Consider the following 27,149-nt stretch of genomic DNA (forward strand, 5'->3'; position numbering starts at 1 on the left):
GATCACCCTGCCCCAACTCCTATACACCCTTCAAAACTTGTATCATCCTTTACCCAAAGACATCTTTAAGGAAATAGCTAGCAAAATGTAATCACTATTTTGGCGGGGGCACCCTAGAATAGCACTCAATACACTGCAATGCAATCCATACAATGGGGGGATAGCACTTCCCGACATAGAGGCCTATTACTGGGTGTCCCACCTGATACCCATAAATGAGTGGATACAGAAAAATACCCCATGTGCTGCCTTGAGAGGGAAGACATGCTACTGCATACACACCTATACTATCTCTATGGGGGAAGGGTGGTTCCCGCCTGCTGCCGCGACTCAAGTGTCACTGACAGCGTGGGCAAGGGCGTCCAAGACCATGGTTTGGACGGGTCAGATCACAAAGATCCCACCGCTCTGGGAAGGGACTCGGTTTAGGGAGCTGCATAGGTTCGCGGGGTTTGGGACCTGGAATCTCCTGGGGAGACATTGTGGAAAAAGTAGAGCTTAAAACATGAACAAAGTTCAAGCAGGAATACAACATGAATAACTCCCACTTGCTTAAATATACACAACCGAATATTCCCTGGAAACGGAGAATATCCAAAGTGAACAACTCCCGGAATACACACCTTTAGAAGGCAGGCTCCTGCAAGAAGAATAAACACAAAATGCTGTCTCCTTCACATATAAAACTATTAACAACAACATCCTGGATGGGCTGGTAGGGCTCCGAACACGGTAGGAGAGGGAGGTGGGGACCATGAACGACATAGGCTGGGAAGCGGTGTTAATGCACCCAAGAGAAGTTGCCATAAAGGCGAGGCTTCGGCTCATCCAATTTAAGATACTACACCGAACATTTTACAACAGGGACAGGCTGCATAAAATGGGATGGGCAGAATCACCATTCTGCCTGACTTGCACCGCGGCTAACAGCAACTTTTTCTACAGAGTTTGAGCGTGTCCCGAGCTTCAGACATACTGGGCGCAGGTAATTGAGTTACTAAGAATGGTCCTGGGGGTGATGTGGCCGATGGAGCCAGGGTTTCTGATACTGGGGATACCGAGCGAGGTGGATGTCACCAGAAAACAGTTAATTTTCACCTCCTTGGGGTTGGTAGTAGCCAAAAGAGATGTAGCCAGGACATGGGGGGTGGCCGACCATTCAGGAGTGGACAAGGGGGATGGACATATACATGACAGCTGAGCAAACCACATACCGTAGCAGAGGATGACTGAAAAAATCTCACAAGATCTGGGACCTACGGAGACGACACTTCGGGCTGGATATAGGTGATGACACACAACAGTCCATACCACACACACCACACAGGGGACCCCGGCACAGGGGCCCGAGAGCGCACCGCCCTAGCGAACATCCTTGATATCTATTCACTACTGTTTCCTGGTCCAGAGGAAACCACATAACCACAATGTGAGGGAACTGATGGCGAATTCAAGTCCACAAAAAACAAGGGGGGGAAGGTGGCTTTGTTGATGACGACCATGTTTGTAACTGTATGCAATCGACATTTGCTGCTGCACTATGTAAGAACCGTATTGTGCTAATTGTTCAATTGGAAAATAAAAAAAAATTCCACAAAAAAAAATCATGCCCTGTTGGTACAAATTAAACAGAGGCTACCGGACTACAACCATAGGTTGTTTGCCACTGATGTCATGGGGTCCCTACTACTATGGTTCTACAAACTGGGCTGAGTCCATCCCTACAGCACTTGACTCTCAGGGTAGCGAGAGCGAGCAGTCAAAGCATTCTCAGGGAGGTAGCGTGTCGGGCAGAGATTTAGAATTCTCACAATCAAATTACAGATACATTAAATCACTATGCAACTCAGTGGGGTCGATTCCGATTCTGGAAAAACCGCTACGAATAGCCGTACGGAGCGTTTTCCCATACGAATCGTACCCTGCAACGTCCCCGTACGTACGACGAATCTCTCTCGGAACCCGCTGTACGCGACATCCATACAGTTCACGGCTGGTTTCTCCTACCCAGCAAGTACGATTCGTGTTGGGTACGCACCATACAATGCTTTCTCTACGGGTGCCGAAAACATCCGGAGAAGCAGAGTTCACCTTGAAACAGGTACGGAACGCAGCCCCCCCCGGGAATGGTGCGTACACCCCCTGATCGCAGGGGTACGGTGCGTACCCCTGGGATCATGGGGTGTAAGCACCGTACCCCTTGTTCGCTGGGTGTACGGTGCGTACACCCTGCGATCATGGGGTACGGTGCGTACACCCCATTATCGCAGGGGTATGCACCGAACCCCTGTGATCATGGGGTGTACGGACCGTACAGTGTTTATGTGATTGTGTGCTTTTCCGTACGAATCGCCCTTACCTGACGTAGACCGTACGAATCGCGTCCTCATACCCCGGTCCGGATCGTACTCGTCGGGTCGTATGGCATGTTTACGATTCCTATGGAGAGGGCTCCGGATACGAATCGTACAGACGTTTTTTTTCAAGGATCGGAATCGAGCCCAGTGTGTGTCTTTTAGTGAAAAAATGTAATTTAATGTCATAGCAAAACTAAATGCTATATATTTACTGGATCACTGACAAAATATCGACCTTCAAAATATCGACCTACAGGAACATCGATGCTGCAATATCGAAGGCAAGAATATCGACATCCCATCTACTACATGGTAAGTAGAAAAATATCAAAAAAAATATATAGGTGTTAAAAATATCGATGTTAAAAATATCGTTTTTTTTCCTGTAAAAATATGAATGTAAAATAAAGTAAATAACACTAATAAATAAAATAAACATAGTTAAAAATATCTAATAATGATTAAAATTAATAAATAATACATATATCATAATAATAATACATTAATTAAACATATACAAACAATATATAATATATACTTTCTTAACAATAAGTTTTATTAATTATTTTAATCATTTATAAATTGACAAATATTATAAATTACAAATACATTTACAAACATAAAACAAAAACATAAATAAAAAGTAAATCATTATTATTAATACATTTTAAAAAATGAAAATACTTTTAATATTAATTATATACTACATTATCTAAAATTATACAAAAAATATCAAATAGCTAAATAAATAAAAATACTAATCAAAACCCATAACAAAAAAAAAGACAGTAATAAAAACGTTGTATAGCGTAGAACTTAAAATTACTATTCCCACTCCAGAGAGCGCAACAGTGGAGAAACCATTGGATAGCGTAGAGTTAAAATTACTATTCCAACTCCAGAGAGTGCAACAGCAGGGAAAGCTTTGGATAGCGTAGGGGTAACAATTATTATTCCAACTCCAGAGAGTGCAATAGTAGAGAAAGCGTTGGATAGCGTAGGGGTAAAAATTACTATTCCAACTCCAAAAGGTGCAACAGTACGGATAGCGTTGGATAGCGTAGGGGTAAAAACTACTATTCCCACTCCAGAGAGTGGAACAGTAGGGACAGCGTTGGATAGCGTAGGGGTGAAAATTACTATTCCCACTCCAGAGAGGGCAACAGTAGGGAAAGCGTTGGATAGCATAGGGGTAAAAATTACTATTCCAACTCCAGAGAGTGCAACAGTAGGGAAAACGTTGGATAGCGTAGGGGTAAAAATTACTATTCCCACTCCAGAGATTTGAACAGTAGGGAAAGCGTTGGATATCGTAGGAGTAAAAATTACTATTCCAACACCAGACAGTGCAAAAGTAGGGAAAGTGTTGGATAGCGTAGAGGTAAAAATTACAATTCCCACTGCAGAGTGCAACAGTAGGGAAAACGTTGGATAGCGTAGGGGTAAAAATTACTATTCACACTCCAGAGAGTGCAACAGTAGGGAAAGCGTTGGATAGCGTAGGGGTAAAAATTACTATTCTAACTCCAGAGAGTGCAACAGTAGGGAAAGCATTGGATAGCGTAGGGGTAAAAATAACTATTCCCATTCCAGAGAGTGCAACAGTAGGGAAAGCGTTGGATAGCGTAGGGGTGAAAATTACTATTCCCACTCCAGAGAGTGCAACCGTAGGAAAAGCGTTGGATAGCGTAGGGGTAAAAATTACTATTCCCACTCCAGAGAGTGCAACAGTAGGGAAAGCGTTGGATAGCGTAGGGGTAAAAATTTCTATTCCAACTCCAGAGAGTGCAACAGTAGGGAAAGCGTTGGATAGCGTAGGGGTAAAAATTACTATTCCAACTCCAGAGAGTGCAACAGTAGGGAAACTGTTGGATAGCGTAGAAGTTAAATATGACAATCTTATAAATATTTGTTGTAAATAAAATAATTAATACATTTTTTTTTAAAACTCTACATCATTTGCAAATACCCATTAATAATTATTACAAACATAATTACAATTGAATAATTAATTAACAATAAATTAACAGTATATACCAATAAATATTAATTAATAAATATAAGTTACCAAATATTAAATATGGAAACACTAAAATAGTTTTCAAAACTAAAAACATAATTACAATTGAATAATTAATTAACAATAAATTAACAACAAATACCAATAAATATTAAATAAATATTAGTTAACAAATAATAAATATTGAACACTAAAATATTTTTCTAAACAAAAAAACATATTAATAATTACAAATTAATTAACAATTAAAATATAGTAAACAATACATTTATTTTTAAATCAAAAAATATTTAAAATGAAACAATAATTACCAATTAATAAAAATGTATTTCCAATAAATAAAAGTAATTAACAATTAAAAATCTGAATTACCAATCAAAATAATGAATTACCAATTAAAAAAATTAATTACCAATTTAAAAATGTAATTACCAATTACAAACATTAATTACCAATTAAAAAAATGAATTACCAATTAAAAATTTTTAATACCAATCATTAATTCAAAACAAAATAAAAATCAATTCCAATAAAAAAATTCATAACTTAATTACAATTAAATCACTTCCCACCCAATTCCCCTATAAACCCACAAACCACTATAGAACTTCAACACAAAAATTAATTAAAATTAATTTACAATTACTAAAAATTTATAATTAATTTACTCTAATTAAATTACTTTCCACCCTATTCCCCTATAAGCCACAACCCGCTCCAGTACTAAAACATAAAATGAACCTAAAATTAACATTATTAATTTATAAAATATAGTACACATATAATTTAAAACAAATAAAATACTTAACAAAAAACATGTAACACATACATATAAAATACATAATAAAATACATAACAATAAACAAATATCGATATTAGTAACATCGAAATTAGTAACATCGATATATTTGATATCGATATTACTAACTTCGATATTACTTACATCGATATAAAATTATTCAGTATTACTTACCTTAGGGTCGATATTCTGTCCAACGATATTCTTGACCTCGATATTCTCCACCTTCGATATTTCCAACTCGATATTACTGTAAGTCGAAATTTAGGAATCGATATTTAGACTGTGCACCATATTTACTTAGAGGGTACAACTACAGGGTTAAGAATCCCTCCCATGGACTGCTAATTAAGCCCTACTCCCAGTATGATACCCTTCTCCCAACATTACAGTGCCTCCCAATGTCTCTGGTGAGTTCTCTAGCAATTCGGTCTTATACAAGATTAGGCACAAGTTCAAGTTAAATAAGATTTTGCCACATCAGCAACTTGTACGTCACTTTGAGTAGTTCTGAGCCCAAAGAGGTCTCACTGGCAAACTAGCTTTATACAACTGGGTTAAAGTGTTTGCAACACAGCCTTTCAGTCTTCTGTGGTCAGGCATTGCATTATCTCCTCATTGAAGAAGTGATTCGGCTAGTCGTCGTTTGTGCCTCTTTTGGGCTTTCACCATCAACTCCTGCTTCAGTGTTGGTCGGCCATGAGGGCCTCTCACTCAATCAACTAATGGCATCAATCCACAGGCTGGATCAATGTGCAGCTATGATGACTCCTTTGGAAAATGTACCCTGTATTAATCCTTTGGACATTTTGCAGGGGCACTGAAAGGTATGTCTGTGTTACGATTAAAGTATCTTTAGGCACTCCTCCAAATGAACCATATTCCGGGAAACCAGATGATTGCTCACAACTAAGGTCATTCTGGTTGATATTTCTACTTGGCAATCTGCTTCCTCTGCTTGATCCACAGGTGAGGAACAGGGCTGAGATTGTTCTCTAGGGCAGAATCTCCTCCTGCAACACTGGCTAGTCTGATATCCTCTCAACTCTAGGAGATTGGCTGGCATGCAGAGACCAGTTCTGGTTTGACAGCAACTCTTAGAGTACGCTGCGGAGCACTCCCTTCCTTGGTCTTGGAACCAGAACAAAGTAGGGTGATTGCCTCCAATTTTTGTAAACATTTTCCAGACAAGGTGGAGATTCAATGACTAAAGGTTTGGAACCTGTTTGTAGTGGTTCCATTTGAAATATGATTGTCTAGTTTTAGTGCATACACACAGTCATTGTGCAAGGTGATGGCTCTCACAGCAGGAAGTGACGATGATGGCACCAAGCAGGAGTATCCAAAACAAGGGCACAATGAGTTATAAGGCTCTATATTTGGCTGGCATGAGCCTTTTTGAAGACACAATCAGAGAAAGACAAAAGGGTAAGCCCTCCTGCCTAGAAACATCAGCACTTTTAACTGCCCATTCAAAGTTTCTCATAGAATTTTGAATGGTAGTCCGGTATCCATCCTTCCTCATTTCATTGTCTGAGTCTGTAGCCTACAGCCACATGAATGCAAGCAATTCTCTTCCACTGTTTGGAGATGCTACATCCACTCTCCAATTTGTGACATCCATAATGGCCCCACTGGTTCTAGCAACCATACTCACATTGCACATAAAGTCTTGTTGTCATGTATGGACCACACATTCACAATGTACACATGCACTCAACACACACTTGAAATGTCAACACAAGAGTCTACTTGTCACAATGAAATACAGCTTTTAGCCAAGTGGGTGATGTAGGATGCACTCCTCTTTGATATAAAAACATGATTTGTGCTAATGTTCAGGACCCCTTCACTTTTGTGACTGGCATTCAAAATATTTTATAAGAGCAGGCAGTGGTCCCACGGACCACTGCCTACTCTTAAAAAATAAAACAGTAAGGAAAACGGACTGCATTTTTTTTTTAAAACTGCTTTATTTCAAAAGCAGTCACAGACATGTTGGTCTGCTGATCCCAGCAGGCCACCATCCCTGGGAGTGCTAGCCATTCCTAATGGGGTCACAAATTGCACCTTTCTCATTAATATTAATGAGGCAGGAAATTTGCGACCCCATTAGGAACCGCGAACAGTATCTGAGACACTTTTACATTCCTATTTGAGAGTCATAAATTGTGATTCACAAAATGACACAATTTGCAACTCTCAAATTGGTAGGGTCGTACATCTGTGCCCTGATGAAATCCAGCTCCACTGGGTTGGAATTCATCATATGCAATAAATAGCACCCAATTTTAAGTTTGTCTCTGGTAATGGTGAATAAGGATTTTGGTGTTTACTGAATCAAAATCTGGATGCCCTGGGAATTTGCAGGCTTTTTTGCCACAATAAATTCCGAAATGTTTAACCGTGGAAAACGGCAGGAATAGCACAATTGCCGTATGTGTCGTTACAGTAGTTACCAATTACACTATAACTATGAGTCCCACACATAATGAATACCTAAATAAAGGAATCAACATATTGTTTGTATCTTTCTCTTCTGTGAATACCTCTATAATAACCCATGTACCTTATACACCTGCTCAGTGTCAGCCCTGTCCATCACGCCATTGACTCAGCCAATATCAACATTCAAAAGATGAGCTGACAGCATCAAGATCTAACAGTGTCACACAAGACATATGTTTCAGCCTATGAATGAATGATGCAATATCAAACGTATCTGGTGAAGCGATGGAATAACATAGGAGGCATGGGAAAACCTTCCAGTGCCTTATCTACCTAAATGAATCATTGTAAAGAGCTGTCTAAAATCAATGAGTGAAATATTCAACACATACTATTGATAGAGTTTTAGCCATTTAAACTATTTTATGATACCACAAATGTCGCATCCTTCTTAAGACTGAGGTGTAGCTTCCATTGGTGCAGCAGGTGCAGTGGCACTGGGCCCCAGAGGACCGAGGGGTCAAATAAACTCTGAGTTATGCTGTATTTCGCAGTTCAAACAGCGACCACTGGCGCCATTTCCTTCCTTGCCCCAGGGCGCATGACCCCCTGGCTAGGTCACTGATTTAAGAATAACAGCCACATATAATCTGCTGAAATATTATACAGCAGTCAAGTACGCAGACTTGGCTGAGGTCTACACTTAACTGAAATCACTGCATTCATGTTCAAAAATAGAAATGAAATTGAGCCAGTGTTTTAGATACATCTTTCTAAACTACATCTGTTTTGAGCCAGCCAGTGCCTTCTGCAAAACTGATAATTTCATGCACTTAGGAAAAGATTTGAAACCATGGCAGCGTTTCTCTTGTGTGCCGGTGAATTGTACAGTGACATCAACCTCTCTAAAACCAGCATAAGGAGCGCTGAGTCAAAGATGTTTCCAAGCGCAATTTGGCATCGTACTACACAAGAGTGCACTCTGAGCTTTCAAGTGTCAAAATAAGTAGAGGACTTTGGCAGTTCAGCGTTCCAGACTCGCCTCTAATTTAGTTCTATCGAATGTAGTGTTCAAAGTCTGCAGAACTATTTTTTACTTGATAAAATATGTCATCAATTTAAGAGAAAATCCATCCAGTCATTAAAGACAAGTACACCAATTTGTATTACACGCATTACATTATCAATGTTTTACTTTACTCACACAATCGAGTCACAATATCTCCTGAAAGTTCATTACCTCTGACACTTGATATAACAGCAGCTTGGATAAGGACTCTGATGCAAAGAACCAGGTACCGCCGAGTGTCAATGCTGGATAAAAGACAGTACGCAAGATACGACCAGGCCACACTTCCTGCAGGGGAGGCCGGTTGACAGCAATATGATCAAATGTCTCCGGCTTAGTTCCACAAAGTGGGCACAACCTCTTCATCATGGAAGTGCCAGCCCAGGTACCAGAAGCCCCCAAGAATAAAAGGCCTCCCAGGCCGAACAACTATTAAATGTACCTCACATTGAGCTTCAAACTGATAAAAAAAATATAATTATATATGTAATATCTGCAGATGTATCAATATTAGCAGATACCGAGACATTAAATTATCTGTTTGACAGGTTGTGGCTATAAAATATATCATTTTAACTTAAAGTTACAAATATAAAGCCAAGTTCCTGAGATTTATAAATCTCAACAATGTAACTCAATTTAATGTCATCAACCCTGATTAAAATGAGCAATGTACAGGGTGCAGCCTAAAGAACACAGTCCTGACGTTTCAGATCAGAGCACCTCAGGCAGACCTTGTCGTCACTTCCAGTCTGATTGCTCCAAATGTCTCCATACATGCACATCTAATGCAAAAGATTCTAGATTACAGAATGGATACCACACCGCAGCACAGCATACTAGGCTTGCTGAAATCATGCCCATATAGGCCTTCCTGTATGTCTTGATCAAATAATCACCATGCCACAACCAAAGTCATCTTGCCATAAAACAAGATCCCTGCTCAGGCTCTGATCTAGCTGTAATACAAGATATTTATAATTTCATGACAACCCCCAACACTATTGAACTCAAGAACCAGTTATGGTTAAGTAATTTGGGATCAAAACAGAGGCCTTTAATATTAGGTAAGTTAACCTGCAGGTCATTTTTGTTTGCTTAATTCTCAATTATTTTCAGACCCATTGCCTTACAGTTGGAGTCCTGTCCACAAGAACTATGTTGTCCACATAACCAGGAAAGAATATTCCCACAGCACAACTTCGAGAATGTTTCATAGATCTCTCTTTTGCAAGATCACATATAAATATTTAGGTAGCATTTGGAGAGGCACAAATCCTGCCTTTCACTGGAGCAACTAAACATAGGTTTCCAAGCAAATCCCTCACTTCAGGACCCTTCATGGTAACTCACATGTCTCTACCCAACTTGGAGGTAAGTTCAACCAGCTATCCTTACCTGTCCAAGCAGAGCATTTTAAACCAGAGGTTGCCTCTGTTCACAATGGAACATTCCACAAATATAATCTGCTGTATACCCTGTTCACTACAATGACTAAAACAGTCATCAAGTTAAGATCTTACTCATTGAGCACTGTGAACATACTAACATCAAACAATTTGTGAACCCTAAGGGCAATTTTACAGCCGTCCACTCACTCCTACAAATAGTGACTGAAAACTTTATGGCACATTTTAACTAATGGGCACAGAACTGAACGCCATTGGAAATTATAGTGCAGCTTCACATTGTCCTTCTTTTCTGCAGATACCAAAAGTGCACAGTTCTGCATCGTCAATATCGTATTGATCTTAATTATAAGACAAGGTAAGGCCTCTGAAATCAGCACCCAGAATCTACCTGCAAAAGAATCATAGATGACAATCAGCAATCTGGTCCACCGGTCATGGGATGGTTATAACCCAGCATAATCTCCTTTTTACCATTAGGACAGATAGCAAAGGATGGTGAAACATGCTAATTCCAGGAACGAACCAACATCTTTACAAATATAGAAGCTTTTCACACACAACACTGCATCACAACATTTCCTCCAATATCCATTAACTCCTTTAGCAGCCATTCATATAATAGGCTTTTCTGTGCAAAGTTGATAATGAATAGCATTGTGAGCCAGTTTCGCATTTGTACCTCACCATTTTCTAACTTGAATTTATTTTTAAACCTTTGCCTAAGCCTTTTAATTTTAAGCTTCATACATGCAATTGTTGCATGTGGCATCCTTGCACATCTGTATATTTCAGTGAGGTAGACCATCTGCACATTCTTCATTATCTTATTTAGCCGGGGGGAGTCCAGGCTCCTGTAATCTAGCTCCACAATGTCACAAAGTGATTGCCATAAATGTCACCAAACTAAATTAAATGACTGAACATTAGGGGGTCTTTTTGAGACTAGTTGATGCATGGACCAAAGAGCATCTACCAAAGAGCAGCAGATGCCCCTTCCATCAAACTTGTGGTTCTCCTGCCCAATTAAAAGGTGGGCAAAGGACTATGGGGCTCATTAGAATAGCGGAAGGCCCTCCACCACCAGCCGAGCGGTGGCGGGCCCTCCGCCATCTGACTGGCAATGTCCCCCACCATATTACGATGGCAGGGGGAATTGTTCCACAAATGTGGCGGACGCAAGGACCGCCTGCCATGCTTCCGCCACAGGAAATCGTTACGATTGCCTGGCGGAGCAGACAGATGGAGGTGAATAGTGGCGGTGGCTAGCAGGCACCGGCCGCTCAATCACAATGCTGGGCTCAGCCAGCCTTTCCATGGCGGGGAAACCGCCATGGAAAAGCTGGCTGAGGCCTGCCTGCAGCATCAGCAAAAAGGCACTCCAAGATAGGAAAAGTTATGGTGTTGTGATTAAAGAATAATCTCAAACGCGTAATGAGTTGTATCCCATAAAAACAAAAATAGCATTGAGTTTTCAAAGTAGAAAAAAGGTATGGTGTCACCCCTCCTTTGGGGTTTCTTCTTTTATAGTCCTTATGACACCTTAATGACGTGGTGTCACTCCACTAGTCTGCCCATTGTATGATTAGTTTGCGTATGTACTCACCAAATATATTTTAGTTACTCCTGCATTCTTTCCCAAGCACTTCATGTGAATTACTTGGCTTTCCCGGCCTCACGGGTATTTCAATGGTAAGACATATACAATCTAACAGACTATGGCATCAGGTTAGAGTTGATTTTCCCACCGAGCCATCTTATAGTGAACTTCAAAAGAATGTCCTTCGTATGCAAGATGAAATATGCACAGAAAAAAAGATTGCAACATTTGTAGAAATGCCAATGAATAATTGTTCTTGCTAAGGGAAAATTTGCAGCTCAATAAAGAACACATTTAAAGCTTAAAATGCATACATCAGATCCAAATGAATTCAATTTAATTGGAATCGAATACAGTGCATCAAATCATCATTTCATAATAAGAAAATAATAATAAATGTGTCATCAATGTATAACTACACAAAATTGATTAGTGCTAGCAATGGCCTAGTGCCACAATTTTTAACATCCATACATGTAAAATTAAAAACCATTTTACTAAAATCACTTCCTAATTTTTATAAACACTGGTATCTCTACTATCAAATCTGTAAGTTTCTACTTTCTAACTTATTTTGTTGCATAATTGCACCACAATCTATTCATAATGCATTTGCAATGTCAGGCAATAGAATTGTTAGGCCTCATCATTTAGTTAATTAGTTTTCATCATTATGTGAATAGTAGAACAACATTTCATGAGCAGTATTGTTTTCAAAATCTATTAATAAGCATTATAACTATTTAGAAATGTATTTTCTCCTTTTCTAACCCTTTCACACACACTTTTATGGTGCTATTACTTCAGTTGTCTCTATTGCTGTATCAGTTTGTTCATTATGTGCAATATGCACGTTCAGGTTTTCGTGTCTAAATCGACAAAAGTGTCATGTGAAGTGTTTTTGAAATTTTAGCGCTATCACCACCTATACTTCAAAAGACTTTGATCAGAGCTGTTCATGTAGGTCTTTGACTGAGGAGTTGCAACAGACATAGCAGTGAATGGGAAATGGCTGATAAAGGATTTCGTTTTGCATGCAAATGGATCCTAACAACCCTTGAACTTGATTTTCTCTGTTGTACTGGTTAACCTTGCTCTGTGAAATGTTTACATACCTACACGAGTACAGACCATAAGAATAAAAATTATTTTAAACATTGAAAGTTCACACACTTTTATGTTTGTGTGTGGTGTGACTGTGGTGCTCATTTGTCATGCAAAGGTGCAATGCTTAATTTGAGGTGGTGGTTGCCAGTATGTCAAACCAGCACTCATTTTGGTGCCAAAGAATTAATTGGGCTCATCAGACATTGATCAGGAGCAAGAGAGAGGGAAACACACAACGGAGAAGAGGGAGGAAGAGAAAGACAGGAAACCCATCATAAAGGGAAACAGTATGAAAGTACAAGAGTAAGATAAAAGGGCACTGTGAAAAGTCATCCTTTTTGCCCTGATCACCCCCATGTTTTGACTGATACTGGTGGTTACTGACTCTGACTGTGTCCTGAGCACTGCTAACCAGACCCAGGGCCTGTGCTCTGTTTAAAAGGTCTATGGTAATTAGGTGTAATTACAATTGATATGACAACTTACCCGTAAGCCCCTAGTATATGGTAGGGTATGTAGGTTTAGAGGCCCAGCAGATTTAAAGAACTTAAGTGTGCACTCCTATGTGTACTGCTGTCATTTTAAAAGTCAGCCCTCCCTTGCAGTCTGCTTTTAAGATAAAATTATATGCAACTGCAACTCTGGAATTAAAGGTACTTTCAAAGTCTTAAACTACCTTATTTTTACATATAAGTAACCCTTAATGTCTCCACTAGGTGCCCGGGGGTAGGGTGCATTCTAACTTTAAGCAGGGACATTATAAAAGATGTTTTATATACCCTGGTGATGGAAAAACTACCAATTTAGTTTTTCCCCATTGTTGTACCTTAGCTCCATAGGCTAACACTGGAAGGCTTCTGTAAACTTTAATAAAGTCTAACTATTGACAGAAGCAAAATGATACTTTCAAAGGGTCTAAATAATAGTTAGAAAAAATCCAAGAACTTGCCAAGGTTAGATTTATTATGACTATGACAGAAGGAAAGTTATTGAACTTGCTTTTCTGGTGTGCCTAAATGCACACCAGAGAATGGTCTAGAGTAGCCTCTTATGTTTGGTCAGCCTTTGACAGGCTGAGCCAAGCTGCTCTGATGGGGTGTGAAGTGGTCTGAAATGAAACAAGAAACTTGTAGGAGGAGGTTTGAAGACCCAGCTGGTCTTCAAAGAAGGAATAACATTTAGGACAGGACCAAGGCCCACCCAGACTTCCGGCACCTCTAAGCCAGATGGGAGCCCCTGTAATTAAATTAGCAGAGGGGCTAGAAGGGGAGTTTTAGGGAAAGTTAGCCATACCTGTAGGCTAGGTTAGCCAGACATTAAGCTCCAGGACAGCTTTACTCGATTTTGGTTGTTAAAGAACAGTGCTTTCTGGGACAATAATTTGCCACACTTCTGAAGTGTCAAAATTGAGGGTGGCACCCTGCACCCTATTGGTGAGGGGTGCTCCCCTGCTTGTCTGCTCAGAAGCCTGGATAGATATGACTGAGCTGCCCAGAAACTCAGATCCCTGCCTGAAGAAACAAGAAGAAGTACTGCTATGCTTGAACTGTGATCTGCACCAAAAGTACTACACTCTCAATGACTGCACCTACTGCACACTTTGGAACTACAGCAAAAGAAGGACCTTGCCGTTCACTGAAAGGTAAAGTAGTGGACTCCCTGAAAGCAACAGGTTAAAAGACCTCCACCTGCATCATCTCCAGTGAGAGGAAATCAGTTGACGACCTTCTGCTTGACTTTAAGGATTTGGCCAGGTGAATTGTTGAAAATTGTAGTTCCAATGTCCCAAGGAGCAACTCTCAGATTCTGGAACCCTGGATTGGTGTTGTGGACACTTTGGAACTCCAAAAGGACCTTCTGGAGGCATTTCCAGACGTATGAGATAATTTGGAGTATTTTGACCAAAAAGTTGCATAATTTGGCCGACCTGTCTTCGAGAGTCAAGCCGGTGATATCGAACCGCGACCCAGCCTGAAATTTAGGTTTGCCCCGCTGAAGCTCCGGAGCTCTTCATCGTGAACAAGACTTCCAGGAATTTACTGAGGCGTCCAGCTAAAGCAAGTCGCCATCATCTAACCCAAACCCAGCCTGCCGAGGAGGCCTGCTCAACGTCAAGAGAGAAAGCGAAAAAAGAAAAAAGTGACTGAGTTAGAAGTTAAAAACTTGAAGGTAAAACTTGACCGGTCCCTACCGCTCACTGTATCCGACCTACACTCTATCGCTGTCAACCTGAAACTTTGGCTTTGTCCCAGTCGAGTGCGACCAGAAGTCGCAAGTTAGCAATTTGGGCTTTTAAGGCACTACGACGTATTTATTTAAAAAAAATTCATATGTCCAGTTCCCTACATTGGATATTTGTCATTTTGCTGTCATTTTAATCATAAAAATATTTCCTATTTGTATAACTTGGCGATGGATTTTTATTGTGTGTTGTGTCATAATTATTTAATGTATTGGCATTTTAAATGCTTTACACACCTGTCTCCTAAGTTAAGCCTGCCTGCTAGCAGCCAGCTACCAAGGGCTGAGCAAGGGAATAATTTATTTACACCATGACTGGGCCTCATATTGTGATTGTGCCCTTATTTCTGGTGGTAGGTGCCTACCTACACCTATTAATAAACCACCTTCAAACAGGCACGGTTTGTCTGGTAGTGGATTAAGGAGGCATGAGGTGAAAGGATTCCGGACTTCACAGCCTTAGTATTCAGCTCCCCGATATTCAATAGCCCCCTGCAAGTTTCTGAGCTGACCCTTGGGCACCGGCACTCATTGTTTTACAAATTAAGCACTGCAAACGTTCGTGCCAAGAGCTAAATATGTATGAAGAATGTTTCTGAAGAAATATGAAATGCACGTTAATGAAATGTGGATTTGTTGTACCATTCTTTCTCAAAATTCGATTTTCTAAATGGAAAATGTGAATTAAAAATATAAATGAAAAGGTGAAGCTCATTTAAATGCATTCACAAATGTAAGGGGAAAGCAGACAGACACCTTGCAGATTCTTATAACATATCCTCGTGTTGCTTCATAACTTTTTTACTCTCTTTAGAGACAAGACAACTGCTTTTCCAAGTCAGACATACTGCAGCCTCCACCAGTTCCCCCCGTGCCACAGTATGCCTGCCAGAGGAGGACAACCATCGAAAACCACAACAGGACTTTCACGGTACCACCCTTCCATTTGAAGTATCTACCCAGAACGCATTACGAATAGCGATTTATAGTGCTGATCAAATGGATCTTATGTTCTACCTGCTATATATTACAAATGTTAACAATTACGTTATCTGTAATGCTTCCTTCAATTCTTTTTCAAATGTTACATATAGATAAACATTTAGAGAAATTATGCAGCATGGTTCTTATGTCCGTGATAAATATTTGTTCTAATATGCTATTTATTCTAAAGGACTCCATCTATTTACCATCAGTGGGTGATCTATTTACCATCAGAGGGGGTGAGTCTGAGGCCCTAGCCAGGCGAATCTCCACATTAAAATAGAGTTATTTCTGTCCATTAAAGATGCTATACAAGGTCTAGATGATAAATAAACCCAAATCTGTCAAAACCTGCACCTCAGTGGCCTAGAGGAAACCTCTGGAGATACCCCTACCTCAAGGTAAATTTTCCCTGTGGCCTGATTCGGTAGTAAGAAATATCCATACATTGGGCCTATTTACAAATGGGTTGTGGTGCTACGTAATTTTCTCGTAGATGAGGCTTTTTGTTTGCAGTGGGCCCCTCACACCTATGGACCCTGGTGAACTGCACCTGGAGCACTGATGATATCTATTTCAATGATCTACCTATTCAACACACAGTCCTTAGGAGACCTTTATCGATTTAACACATGCCTCACCCTCCCTTCCATACACAGCGATTAAGATGCCCTTCTATTCATTTGCTAAAGGCGTCAGACAATTACAATAGATACAAGTAGAAAGACCCCATTTTACAGGAATGCTACTTAATAACAAGTCAGCGACAAAGAACAGACTTCATTTACACAGCCTTATTGCAGAACATTGCCTAGATGTGTTGGCTTTTAGAGAAACCTGGGTTCACACCTACCCAAATCTATACCATTCAAAACAGCTAATAGCGCGTTCTGAAACTTCACATCAATGAGAATTGAGGAGCAACACTTTAACACAAATGACCACAGTCATATCAAAGTGCTAATTTTTGAACCAATAAGTAAATAAGACATGTGATGTAAGCCTTTATTACATACCACATACCACTTATGAGCAGTGTACAGACCACTTCCACAAAAGGCCCCATTTGGGGACTGTTTCACTAAGCTCATTACTATATTTTCTATGTCCTATCCTGATCACATGTGTATCTTTAAACCCACTGAGTTTCACTGGATTTTGTGCTGCTGCTGTTATTTGTTAATATCTATTTAGAACCTCTGATGAGAGGGAGCCACTCCTCTTGGAGGCAGTTTCATTAGCTATATGGACAACACCAAACCCTTTTCCAAACGTTCACCCAATTAATTCCTGGCCCAAATGAGTGCATGGATGGTCTACTAGCCATTCATAGTTGGAATGGGTACACTTCCAAAAAGACTAAATTAAGCAAGACCAAAGTCATTGTATGGGGCTGTTGGCAATTGGGTTACTTGTTGAGGGGGTTGAAATCCTAATCAAGCAGGAACCACAATCCCTGTCAGGGTGAAACACAAACCTATCCCCAAATTAACCTGTGCTTAGCCCTCGGGTAGCTTACCACAAAAGCAGTCAAGCTTAAATAGAGTTAAAGTGTGAAGGATTTATGCAGCGCTTCAAACAGTAACAATGTGAAAACAAAGCACCCCAAAAAATCCCACACCAATTTAGTAAAATAGAGTAACGTAATAAATTATTTGACACCACAGTGGCAAAAATCTAATCAGTAGGACCAGAGATATTCAGTTTCAAAGTTTTAAATTAGCAGAAGGGCAAAGGGCAAACTGTGATTATCTTGTCGCACCGGTCCGGAACAAAGTCACAAGATCAGGTTGACCATGATGGAGCACGGGCCAGATAACGGAGCTAGTTAGGCCAGCTGAACAAGAGGACCCTCAATCCTGGATGTGGAGCATTCCAAGATCACATGCTGAGGATGTGCCACACAAAGGCAGTTCTGAGAAGCTGCAATGCTAAGTTCTACTTCATTGTCGAGGATACCATCTACGAAGGGCTTGCGATGCATACTCCTGCGTTGAGGATGTGATGCACACCGGCTGGTTGTGAAGAAACTGCAGGGCTGCAATGCAGAGGTGTGTGTTGTCATTAAAGATGCAGTCGATGAGAGGCTTGTGATGCAAAGGCCTGTGTTGGGGATGCATCACGAATCGGTGGTCCAAAGAGACGGCAGGCTGCAATGAGAATGCATCGCGCTGAGGCTGTTCTGAAGGTGTGGCAAAGAGATGCATTGTACTTCACCGTTTCTGCTCACAAGACTTCACCTGGACTGGTAGAGCATCTTCAAGCCCACTTCCAAGGGTCCGGTACTGGGGTGGCACTACTTGGGTGATAGTACTTGTAGCAGGAAGAGTCCAGGTGATACGTTCAATGTGGTTGGATCCTTCTGTCCCTGTGGCACTGGTGATCCTGGGTTCAAGATGCAGGTCCAGTCATTTCGGTCATGTAGCAGGGCAGAAGGGCGACAGAGGAGCCTTCCTTCTTGCGGGGCAGCACACCAGTCCTTCTGGGTCTTCCACAGGTCCAGAGGTTTGGGAGATTTGTGCCTAAGGGGCCTTTGCCCAATTTGAAGTAGAAAAGGTTCTAGAGGTTTCCGCCACTAGAGGTATTTGAAATGTCCTGCCTCCCTGCCCTATAATGTTTAAACAAGATAAGGGAACCCAGGGCGCAATATGCTAAGGACCATGGGTAAGTACTTATTTATGAAGACAGTGGTCCTTAGACAAGGAAGAAATTAAAGGAGAATGAATATAGACCAAATGGAACTATATTTTAAGACAGTGTCCAGCCGGACAGTTTATTATCTTGATAGGAATGATCACAAACCAATAAACCACAGAGTGTGATGGAAGCGGGACACCAGCCGATGTCCGACTAACACACTAAGGGGACACGAACAAAAGGGGAAGTAGTAGGCAATAACAGGTCATCTGGATATTGTAAATCATAAAGCAGATAATCCAAAACATACACATATGCATGAAAAATTTGTATCAACTGTGCATTTAGTGCATTTAGGTCGACGACGTTTCGAACCTTAAACAATGTCGGTTCATCCTCAGGACAAAGAATAGTTGCCTAAAGAGTTAACAGTCACAGTTGTCCCCACGGGGGGGGGGGTTGAGGCTGAAAAGGATTCAGCCCGAAATTCGATATAGAATTGTGTTCAATGGGAAAATCCAAGATTAGGTTCATGTGAATCGACAGGGAAGATGCCCTCATCTAGAATTCTGGCAGTGTAACTGGCAGGTCCGCAATGGGGGTCCTTGCAGCCCTGGCCCCAGCTTGTCTTGGGTCAAAGTAAATCAGTGTCAAACCCTTTGTAAATGTGCTCAGACAGGGCCTTTGTGATGTGCAAGAGTGGTAGTTGACAACTCCGCCCCCATCAACTCAGAGACAGCCCATCTTATCAAAATCTATGCTCCATTGTCTCACTACCTGGGAACAAAATACACACCTAGTCACAGGACCCAGTAAATTGGCCGCAGGCATCAAATGGTTGGTACAAGAAAATGCCAACATTCTAAAAGTGAAATAAACAAAACAAATGCCAATACTGCATTTTACTCTTTATAGTCTGCTAGAACCCATATGAATAAAACATACCCGTCTGTTTAGTATAACGTCACTAGTTTATTGGTTTATTTGTTCCACTAGTTCGTAATAATTTTTTTGCTTTTTTTCAAGACAAAACTTTTTTGTGCATATACAAAGGTGTATAGTTGAATACAATCTATAATAATGACAAACAATCACCGTACATATTTACAACTCATCCACTCCGAGCTTACAGTCCAGTGCATTCATTCTACAATCATACCAACCCTTACACACAAAATGAAACAATAAAATGTGGCCCTGTGTCAAAACGAACGTTTTTCTAATACACTTGATGTGCCTTAAGGGCCGTTTCAATGCAACAGTGTTACATACAAATGTTCAATTGGAAAAATATCCTACATTTTTTATAACATCGTCCTTCTAATCCTTATTATTGACACTAGGCCACCTACAGTCGACCCGTTTCAAACTCCCTAATTGCGAAGTTCTCCTCAGGACCATACAGTTCTATAAAACAAGAGACAATTGCGTCAGATTAAGTCACCTATTCCAATATATCTGCATTTTTAGAAAGACAACATGCCCCCACCAGCCGGCTAAGAACTGCCTACCTTATTCCTAACAGGGTGCAAATCCCAGTGCGGGGGTCATATGGTGAGGTCACAATATTCTAAACACAAAGGAGACATTGATGTACACACAGAACTTTATACGACTGATCTAAATGCTTACTTATTGACATTAGACCACTTATGATGACAAAATCGGCAATTTTAGAGACGGACCTTATTAACGCAGTGTAGTTAAAGCAGTCTAAATGGAGGAAAAACAAGTAGATGTTAATGAGGTCAGAATTCGGAGTAAGTCGCCTGTACTATGTGTGGATTTCCCACTGACCTTATTCCAAATGCGTGGCCACGGTGCCTAGAAACAAACCATGGTGCGGGAATTAGTATCAAATACCACCGCTATGGAGACCTGTTTACTTGACGAGGGAAGTTTGTCACTTACCCGGTATCATTCGCTGAAAGTACAGCCCGGGCTTGAAGATTGCTGCCGACGCCCGCTTTTTACTCGGTCCTGCGGAGTCAGAGCGTATGAGATTATTACTCCTTTGGTTACTACGAGGGGGACGCCACTCTAACGATGTAATATAGCTCTTTATGCTCCTTACATTATTCCATAGTTTCATCTCCGTAAACGGTTCCAAGCGTTTTGGTAGTTGAAAGTCACTTCTTCCATTTCTACTTTATTCGCTGGTCACGTGATCGTCTTATTCTTAAAGGTGCAGATGCCCATACGTGTTGTGAAACTTTATTGACTCGAAGTAATTGCAGTCTGAACACGAAAACCTTCCATGCTTTTGCGATGCACATAATTATGATGCCTCTGAAATGGTTTAGAGAGTCTTAATTTTGCCATTATTAAAGGTAGATTTTCATAAAGGCTAGAACCGTATTCTGGTCTATGTATTCATGGGGAATCAATCTAACAAAACATTCTGCCCTGCCTAATGCCTGGGTTCTCATCGGCAAGCATTTGAATTTACCCAATGAGAAAGTCCCCTGTATACAAGATTTGATGGAATATTCCTGAAAATTTCCGAAATCTCATTTAGGCTATTTAGAGCAGTGTTCTACTTCATTATCAATAATGCTTCTCTCTGCCCCAACCGTGCCTCTATGTCACCTCCTCGTGGGTCATGGTCAATCTTTGAGATTATAGTCCAGCGTAAATTCTCCTCTTTGTGTTTCTTCAATAGCCAATGTTGAACCAGTGGCGCATTGGGTACTTCTCTCCTCAGTCGTGATTTATGTTGCGTAATACGCTGTCATGCCTCCTGTGTGGTTTTGCCAATATATAGTTTTTGGCACGGGCAGACTATCCCGTAGACCACATTCTTAGTCTGACAGTTCGTGAATTTGTCGTGTCTCCAGTGTATCCCATTAAAGCTGAAAACTGTTCCTTCCTCTGTTGGTTCGCAGCATGAGCAATTTCCACACTTACGGTGACCTACTATTTGAGGTAGTCCTAACATTCCTCTCAAAGTGGGTTTAGTTTCACGGGGTAAGGCTGCCCGAACTACATGATTCGCCACGCTCTTTTCTTTTTTATAGGCAAACAGTGGTGGCTCCTGTAAGTCACAATGAAGATGTTTGACTAGATGCCAATTTTGCATTACAATTTTCCGCAGTCGGTGTGTACTAGGGCCAAATGTAGTGTCACACACAATCCTTTTAGAATCAGCACGTTCCTTCTTTTGTAGCAGAGTCTCCCGCGGGACCCAGCATGCTCTTCTGAATGAGTTTTTAAGTAACCTTTTTGGATAGCCTCTCTCTAGTAGCCTTCCCATCAGTCCATTTGCATGTTAAAAATACTTGTCTTTGTTGGAACAGTTTCTTTTTATTCTTAAAAATTGTCCAAAGGGCAAGTTTTGCTTGAGACTTATAGGGTGGTGGCTTGTGAAGTGGAGTGCTTTGTTTCTATCGGTTGGTTTTCGAAACAATGTTGTCCCTAGTGTACCTTCTGTTGCATATATTTCCACATCTAGAAAGGTAATACTTTTATTCGATGCTGTATGACTACATTTGATGTCTTCAGTCCTTAAGTTCAGCCATCTCACAAACTCATTAAGTCTTTCTTGGGTACCCGACCAAATAAAAAATACATCATCAATGTATCGCATGTATTTGGTGATGAATTCTGGAAACGGATTATTGTTATAAATGAATCTGTTCTCATATAGACCCATGAATAATACGGCTAATTCCGGTGCAAAGGGGCAACCCATTGCTACCCCCTTAGTCTGGAAAAAGAATTCTGTGTCAAACTGAATATAGTTTTTTTGTAAAGCAAACTTAGCTAGTTTGACTATAAAACTTGTGGGAACTCTAGTTGGTCGCTCCCTTTTGTCCAGAAAAAATGTTAAAGTTTCTAATGCCTGTTCCTGAGGGATTTGTGTATACAACGAGACAACGTCCATCGTAACCATTAGCTGGCTCGTCTCATCGAACTGAACCGATGATATTGCATTCAGAAAAGCTGTTGTGTCCTTAAGATGTGCCGCTACTTCTGTGATAAATGGTTTTAAAAAGAAGTCAATGTATTTCTACACCGGTTCTATCAGTGATTCGCAGCCCGATATGATAGGGCGACCTGGGGGGGTTTCTGCATCTTTGTGCATTTTCGGGAGTATGTAAAAAACTGGTATCCTAGGGTTCTTATTCTGGAGGAAGCACAGTTCCTTTGGTCCTAGGATTCCTACATCATGACCCTCCTGGAGAATTGAGAAAAGCTCGTTCTGTAATTCCTTTGTGGAGTTGCTATCGATTTTTTTTATAACAGATCGGGTCCTCTAGTTGGCGTCTCACTTCTTTTTTATATTTATTGATGTCCCAGAGAACCACAACTCCCCCTTTATCCGCCTGTTTTATTACTAGCATTTTGTCATTTTTTAGGGAACTGATGGCATCCTTCTCCATTTTTGAGAAATTGAACTTGACATATTGTTTTCTCTTCTCCAGGGCTGATATCCCTGATAGTATTGTCTTTTCAAAAGTAATGACCTCTTTAGGTACCGGTGGACAGAACAATGATTTTTTCCGGAGCCCAGTAACTTCTGTGCTGTAAGTCTCTGGTATATCTTTAAAGAATGTTTTCAGACATATTTTCCCGCAAAATTTAATCGCTTCCAATTTCATCTTTACAAAATCTGTGGGTCTAACTGGGACATTCTAAAAGTGCCACTTTCAGAATTGTAACCTAAAATCCGGCTTTACCATTAAAGAGGTGTTTAAAATAAAATGTGTTTGACCCCAAACTTGACATCCTGCCTGCTCCAAATTGAAAGTTATCACTTATTAAATGTAATAAGTTAACCCAATTTTATATTCTAAGGGAGGCAGGCCTTACAGAAGTGAAAAAAGAATGTAAGAGATGTCCACTACCAGGACACAAAACAGAGGCATAACTTGTTAAATACACTCTACCCTACCATATGGGCTGCTTACAGCCTACCCTTGGGGTGACTTATATGTATTTTAAAGGAAGGTTTAGGCCGGGAATGAGGTTTTTCTTTCCAAGTCAAAATGACAGTGTAAACTTAATACACAGGCTGCAATGGCAGGCCTGAGATATGTTTAAAAGTCTACTTAAGTAGGTGACACAATAAGTGCTGCAGACACACTAGTAGAATTTAGTTTACAGGCCCTGGGTACATGTAGCACCACTTTACTAGGTACTTAAAAGTAAATTAAATGTGCCGATTGGGTGCACAAGCACTTTAGGACTAGTTAGCAAGGGTAATGTGTACACAGACCTAAAAGACAACGAAACGGGTTCGGAAAACTGGGAGGTGAAGGCAAAAGGTTTGGGGATGACCTTGCAGAAAGGCCAAGCTAAAACGTCCCCTTCCCAAATGCCAAAAGCCAGGGTACACTAATCAACACCCTAGTGGGCTTCTCTGCTTAGGCGATAGAATATGGACAAGGGCCCTGTTGTGAATGGGCATTTGTCAGTTCAACGCCTCTTCAAAATAAGTTGAATTCCTCTGTCTACGCTCTTCTGAGCCACTGAACTGACCCATGGGAAACCCTTCTCCTCACTTACGGACCCCATCTGAGCAGCCCCTAACTTTACCTTGCTCACAGATGCAACCCGAGAGGAAGACAGTACCACCTTGTCCAACAAAGTGATATGGCCAATTCCACCCCTTTGATCAGACTTCTTTCCCCAGCCAAAGGAAATGTCTGCTAATAAAGACAGCAGTCAGCAGAGGGCACTTGCCGATGTCAGTGTCAAGAGCCAGGCCCTGGACCATCTACTGCTGGAAGCTCTAGCAGGAACGATGGTTAGGCCTCTTTTCCAGTCTTGGGGTTGGCAAAGAGTTCCCTATAGGCCACTGAGGGCTCTCTGAGGTTTCTCGAGTGGGGGCTATCAGTCCCAGGTGTTAGGCACCATAATTCAACCCTGCCTCCCACCAGTCATGTTATAGTATCCTGAGACTGGTATTTCTGCCCAGGGTCTCTATCCTGAGGCTGAAAATGGGACACAGGTGAGTCCGCCTTCAGCCAGCCTGCCCATCTGGGCTCCTGTGACCTCTGCTTAGGAGTGATACCCCCTGAACATTGAATTGTAAGGGGATCCTGGCTGGCTGCTCCTCCAAGCTCACCTAACACCAGGGGCAACTCATTCCTCGGAATGCAGTCCATGGGCATCCGGGGACTAACTATGACCCTCCTCTGGCTAACCTCCCAACCCTACTTCAGGAAAACCAGGGCCTTGAGGTGGAAAAAGTCATGCACCTTGGCCTGCGTTACCCTGCACTCCAGTCCAGTGTACACCGGTCCAGTGTCCCTCAGAGAAGTGATGGCAATCCCATCACTTCAACCTTAAGGAAGTGACGACTCCCACCCTCCTGGATCTCCAGTTAACACTTTGAGTCTATCTCACAGCTAAGGCAGATCATGGCATAGGCTATGACCTGACCCTGGCGACTACTTACTCCTTAGGCCAGGGGTCTCCAAACCGGTCCTGGAGGGCCGGATCCATGCCAGATTTTTAAAATAACTACATGTATCTCAATGGGGATATGCACAAAATCTGGCATGGATCCGGCCCTCCAGGACCGGTTTGGAGACCCCTGCCTTAGGCCTTATTGGCCACTCCTTAGAGACCCCACCAGCAGGTTGTTTCTTTGGACAGACAGAGTCCCCCTTCTTGTGTCCTAACTCTGAACAATCAATGCAAACCAGGCTGGAAATGCGGGACCCTTGGGCCACTGCCCACAAGAGCCTCCTGGGTTGGGGGACCCTTTCTCCCCACCTTATTCTGTGACTTGTGTGAATCATCTTTAACCTCCCCCTCATTCTGATGGTGGGGAAACTCTTCCTGGGGTCACTCCCAGGTACCTTCTTGGACAGTTTGGTGCTGATCCAAAGGTCTGCCTCCTTTGCAAGCTCTCTGGGGTCAATGAGCTTGGTATCAATCAGGTCCTCGGACAGCCCTACAAATCATGTACTGAGCATGTGCTCTCTTAGTATTAGATTAAACAACCCAGTAAAATCATCAATTTTGCTGACCTGCACCCAACCATCCAGTGCCTTCCAGGCTTAAACAAGAAAATCCAAGGCTGGTTCTGCATCTTTTGGCTATCCCAAACCTAATGCAGTACTTCTCTTGGATTTTCAAATGATGATGTATTCATCACTTGGTTATTACTCTAAGAATATTCTATACTGTAAACTGCTGTGAGGTCATAATAGTAAATGTTTCTGACCCTTTAACGTCTAGGGGCCTAAGGGTTACATTCACATTATTTATTTTTATACTGTTACTGCTTATATAACATGGCCATTCTAAAGAAGTGGTGTGATGATATCACTCTTACGTTTAAGGGCAATGTCTTCAACCAATACAGAAGATGTGAAAAATGTTGTGATGATATACACTAAAGCAGATTAATTGAGCATAATGGTTTTGGCATTACAGTGGTCTGATGTGATGGGTGCAGTTTAAGTTTACTGAATTTGTTTACAGTTTCCATAGATACCAAATGTTAGAACTGGGGTTTCTGGTTGTCAGAGAAATCACCCTGTACAAGCAGGAACCACCACTCTAGTCTGGATAAGCTAGATACACACTAATAGGTAACTTGTGCTCATCCACTGGTAGTTTGGCACCGATGTATCTAAAGAAGTAATGTGTAAAGTATTTGTGCAACACACAGTAACATAATGAATGCACCACAAAATGGATTATATTTTTATGAGTAAAACAAGACCAAAATTACAAATATTCAATAAGTAGAAGGAGAGTTATGAATTTATAAAGAATAAATAAAAAAATTGTCCTTAGAAACAAATAACGCTTACGGGCTACTTGAGGTCATGCTGGATCGGGGTGAATCCAAAGTTCAGGCTAACTATGAAGGAGGGCAGGCCGGTTACAGGATGCACTAAGGTCCTACTGAAAAAGAACCTTCAATGCAGCAAGCATCAACATCGAAGACTCGATGCATCAGTACCGATACATGCAGGCAATGAAGGAGGCTTTATTGACAAACCCCTTTATGATGTAGGCACTGTGTTGTCATCGAACTGCGCTGTTTGTCATCATCAAGCCGCGCAGTCCATTGAAGTGATGTCGCTTATTGGCTCCTGCGTCGACATCGAAGGGCAATATGTTGGTTCCGATGGTTGCAAAGTACTCACTACCAATTGTGTTTGTTCTGGACCGCAGAAATTGCCTTCAAGGGCAAAGGACTGGATTAACACCACTTGACAGGGAAGAACTCACAAATGGCAGGGTCCAGATTCTGTTATAGAGTTAAAGTCTTTGATGGCCCTGAGACTTCAGAACAGGGGGGAAGCCAGCAAGCCCTTAGAGTCATTCTGGGTTCAAGTGAGATGGGTCCAGTCCTTGTCCTCGGCAGAGCAGAAATCAGCAGGAAACACAGTTCTTCCAGAGTAGCATTCAAGCAGAGTGGAAATCCTTGGAGCACAGCAGTCTTTACTCCTGGCAGAATTCTTCACAGGTCCTGTAGTGTACTGTTTTGGTAGGGTCAGAGCCCAAGTACTT

At 41.3% G+C, this 27,149-nt stretch overlaps 1 protein-coding gene across 1 annotated transcript in view; it reads left to right on the forward strand.

Annotated features, from left to right (window-relative positions):
- Positions 1 to 27,149, forward strand: part of LOC144752572 (DNA nucleotidylexotransferase-like) — a 592,720-nt gene that overhangs the window by 142,718 nt on the left and 422,853 nt on the right. The window contains exon 3 of the mRNA XM_078640460.1: positions 15,865 to 15,981. Within this exon, the coding sequence (XP_078496586.1) occupies positions 15,865 to 15,981 (117 nt within the window). The remainder of the gene's footprint in view (positions 1 to 15,864; positions 15,982 to 27,149) is intronic.

Source organism: Lissotriton helveticus, chromosome 5_1 (genome assembly GCF_964261635.1).
Source record: "Lissotriton helveticus chromosome 5_1, aLisHel1.1, whole genome shotgun sequence".
NCBI lineage: Eukaryota > Metazoa > Chordata > Amphibia > Caudata > Salamandridae > Lissotriton > Lissotriton helveticus.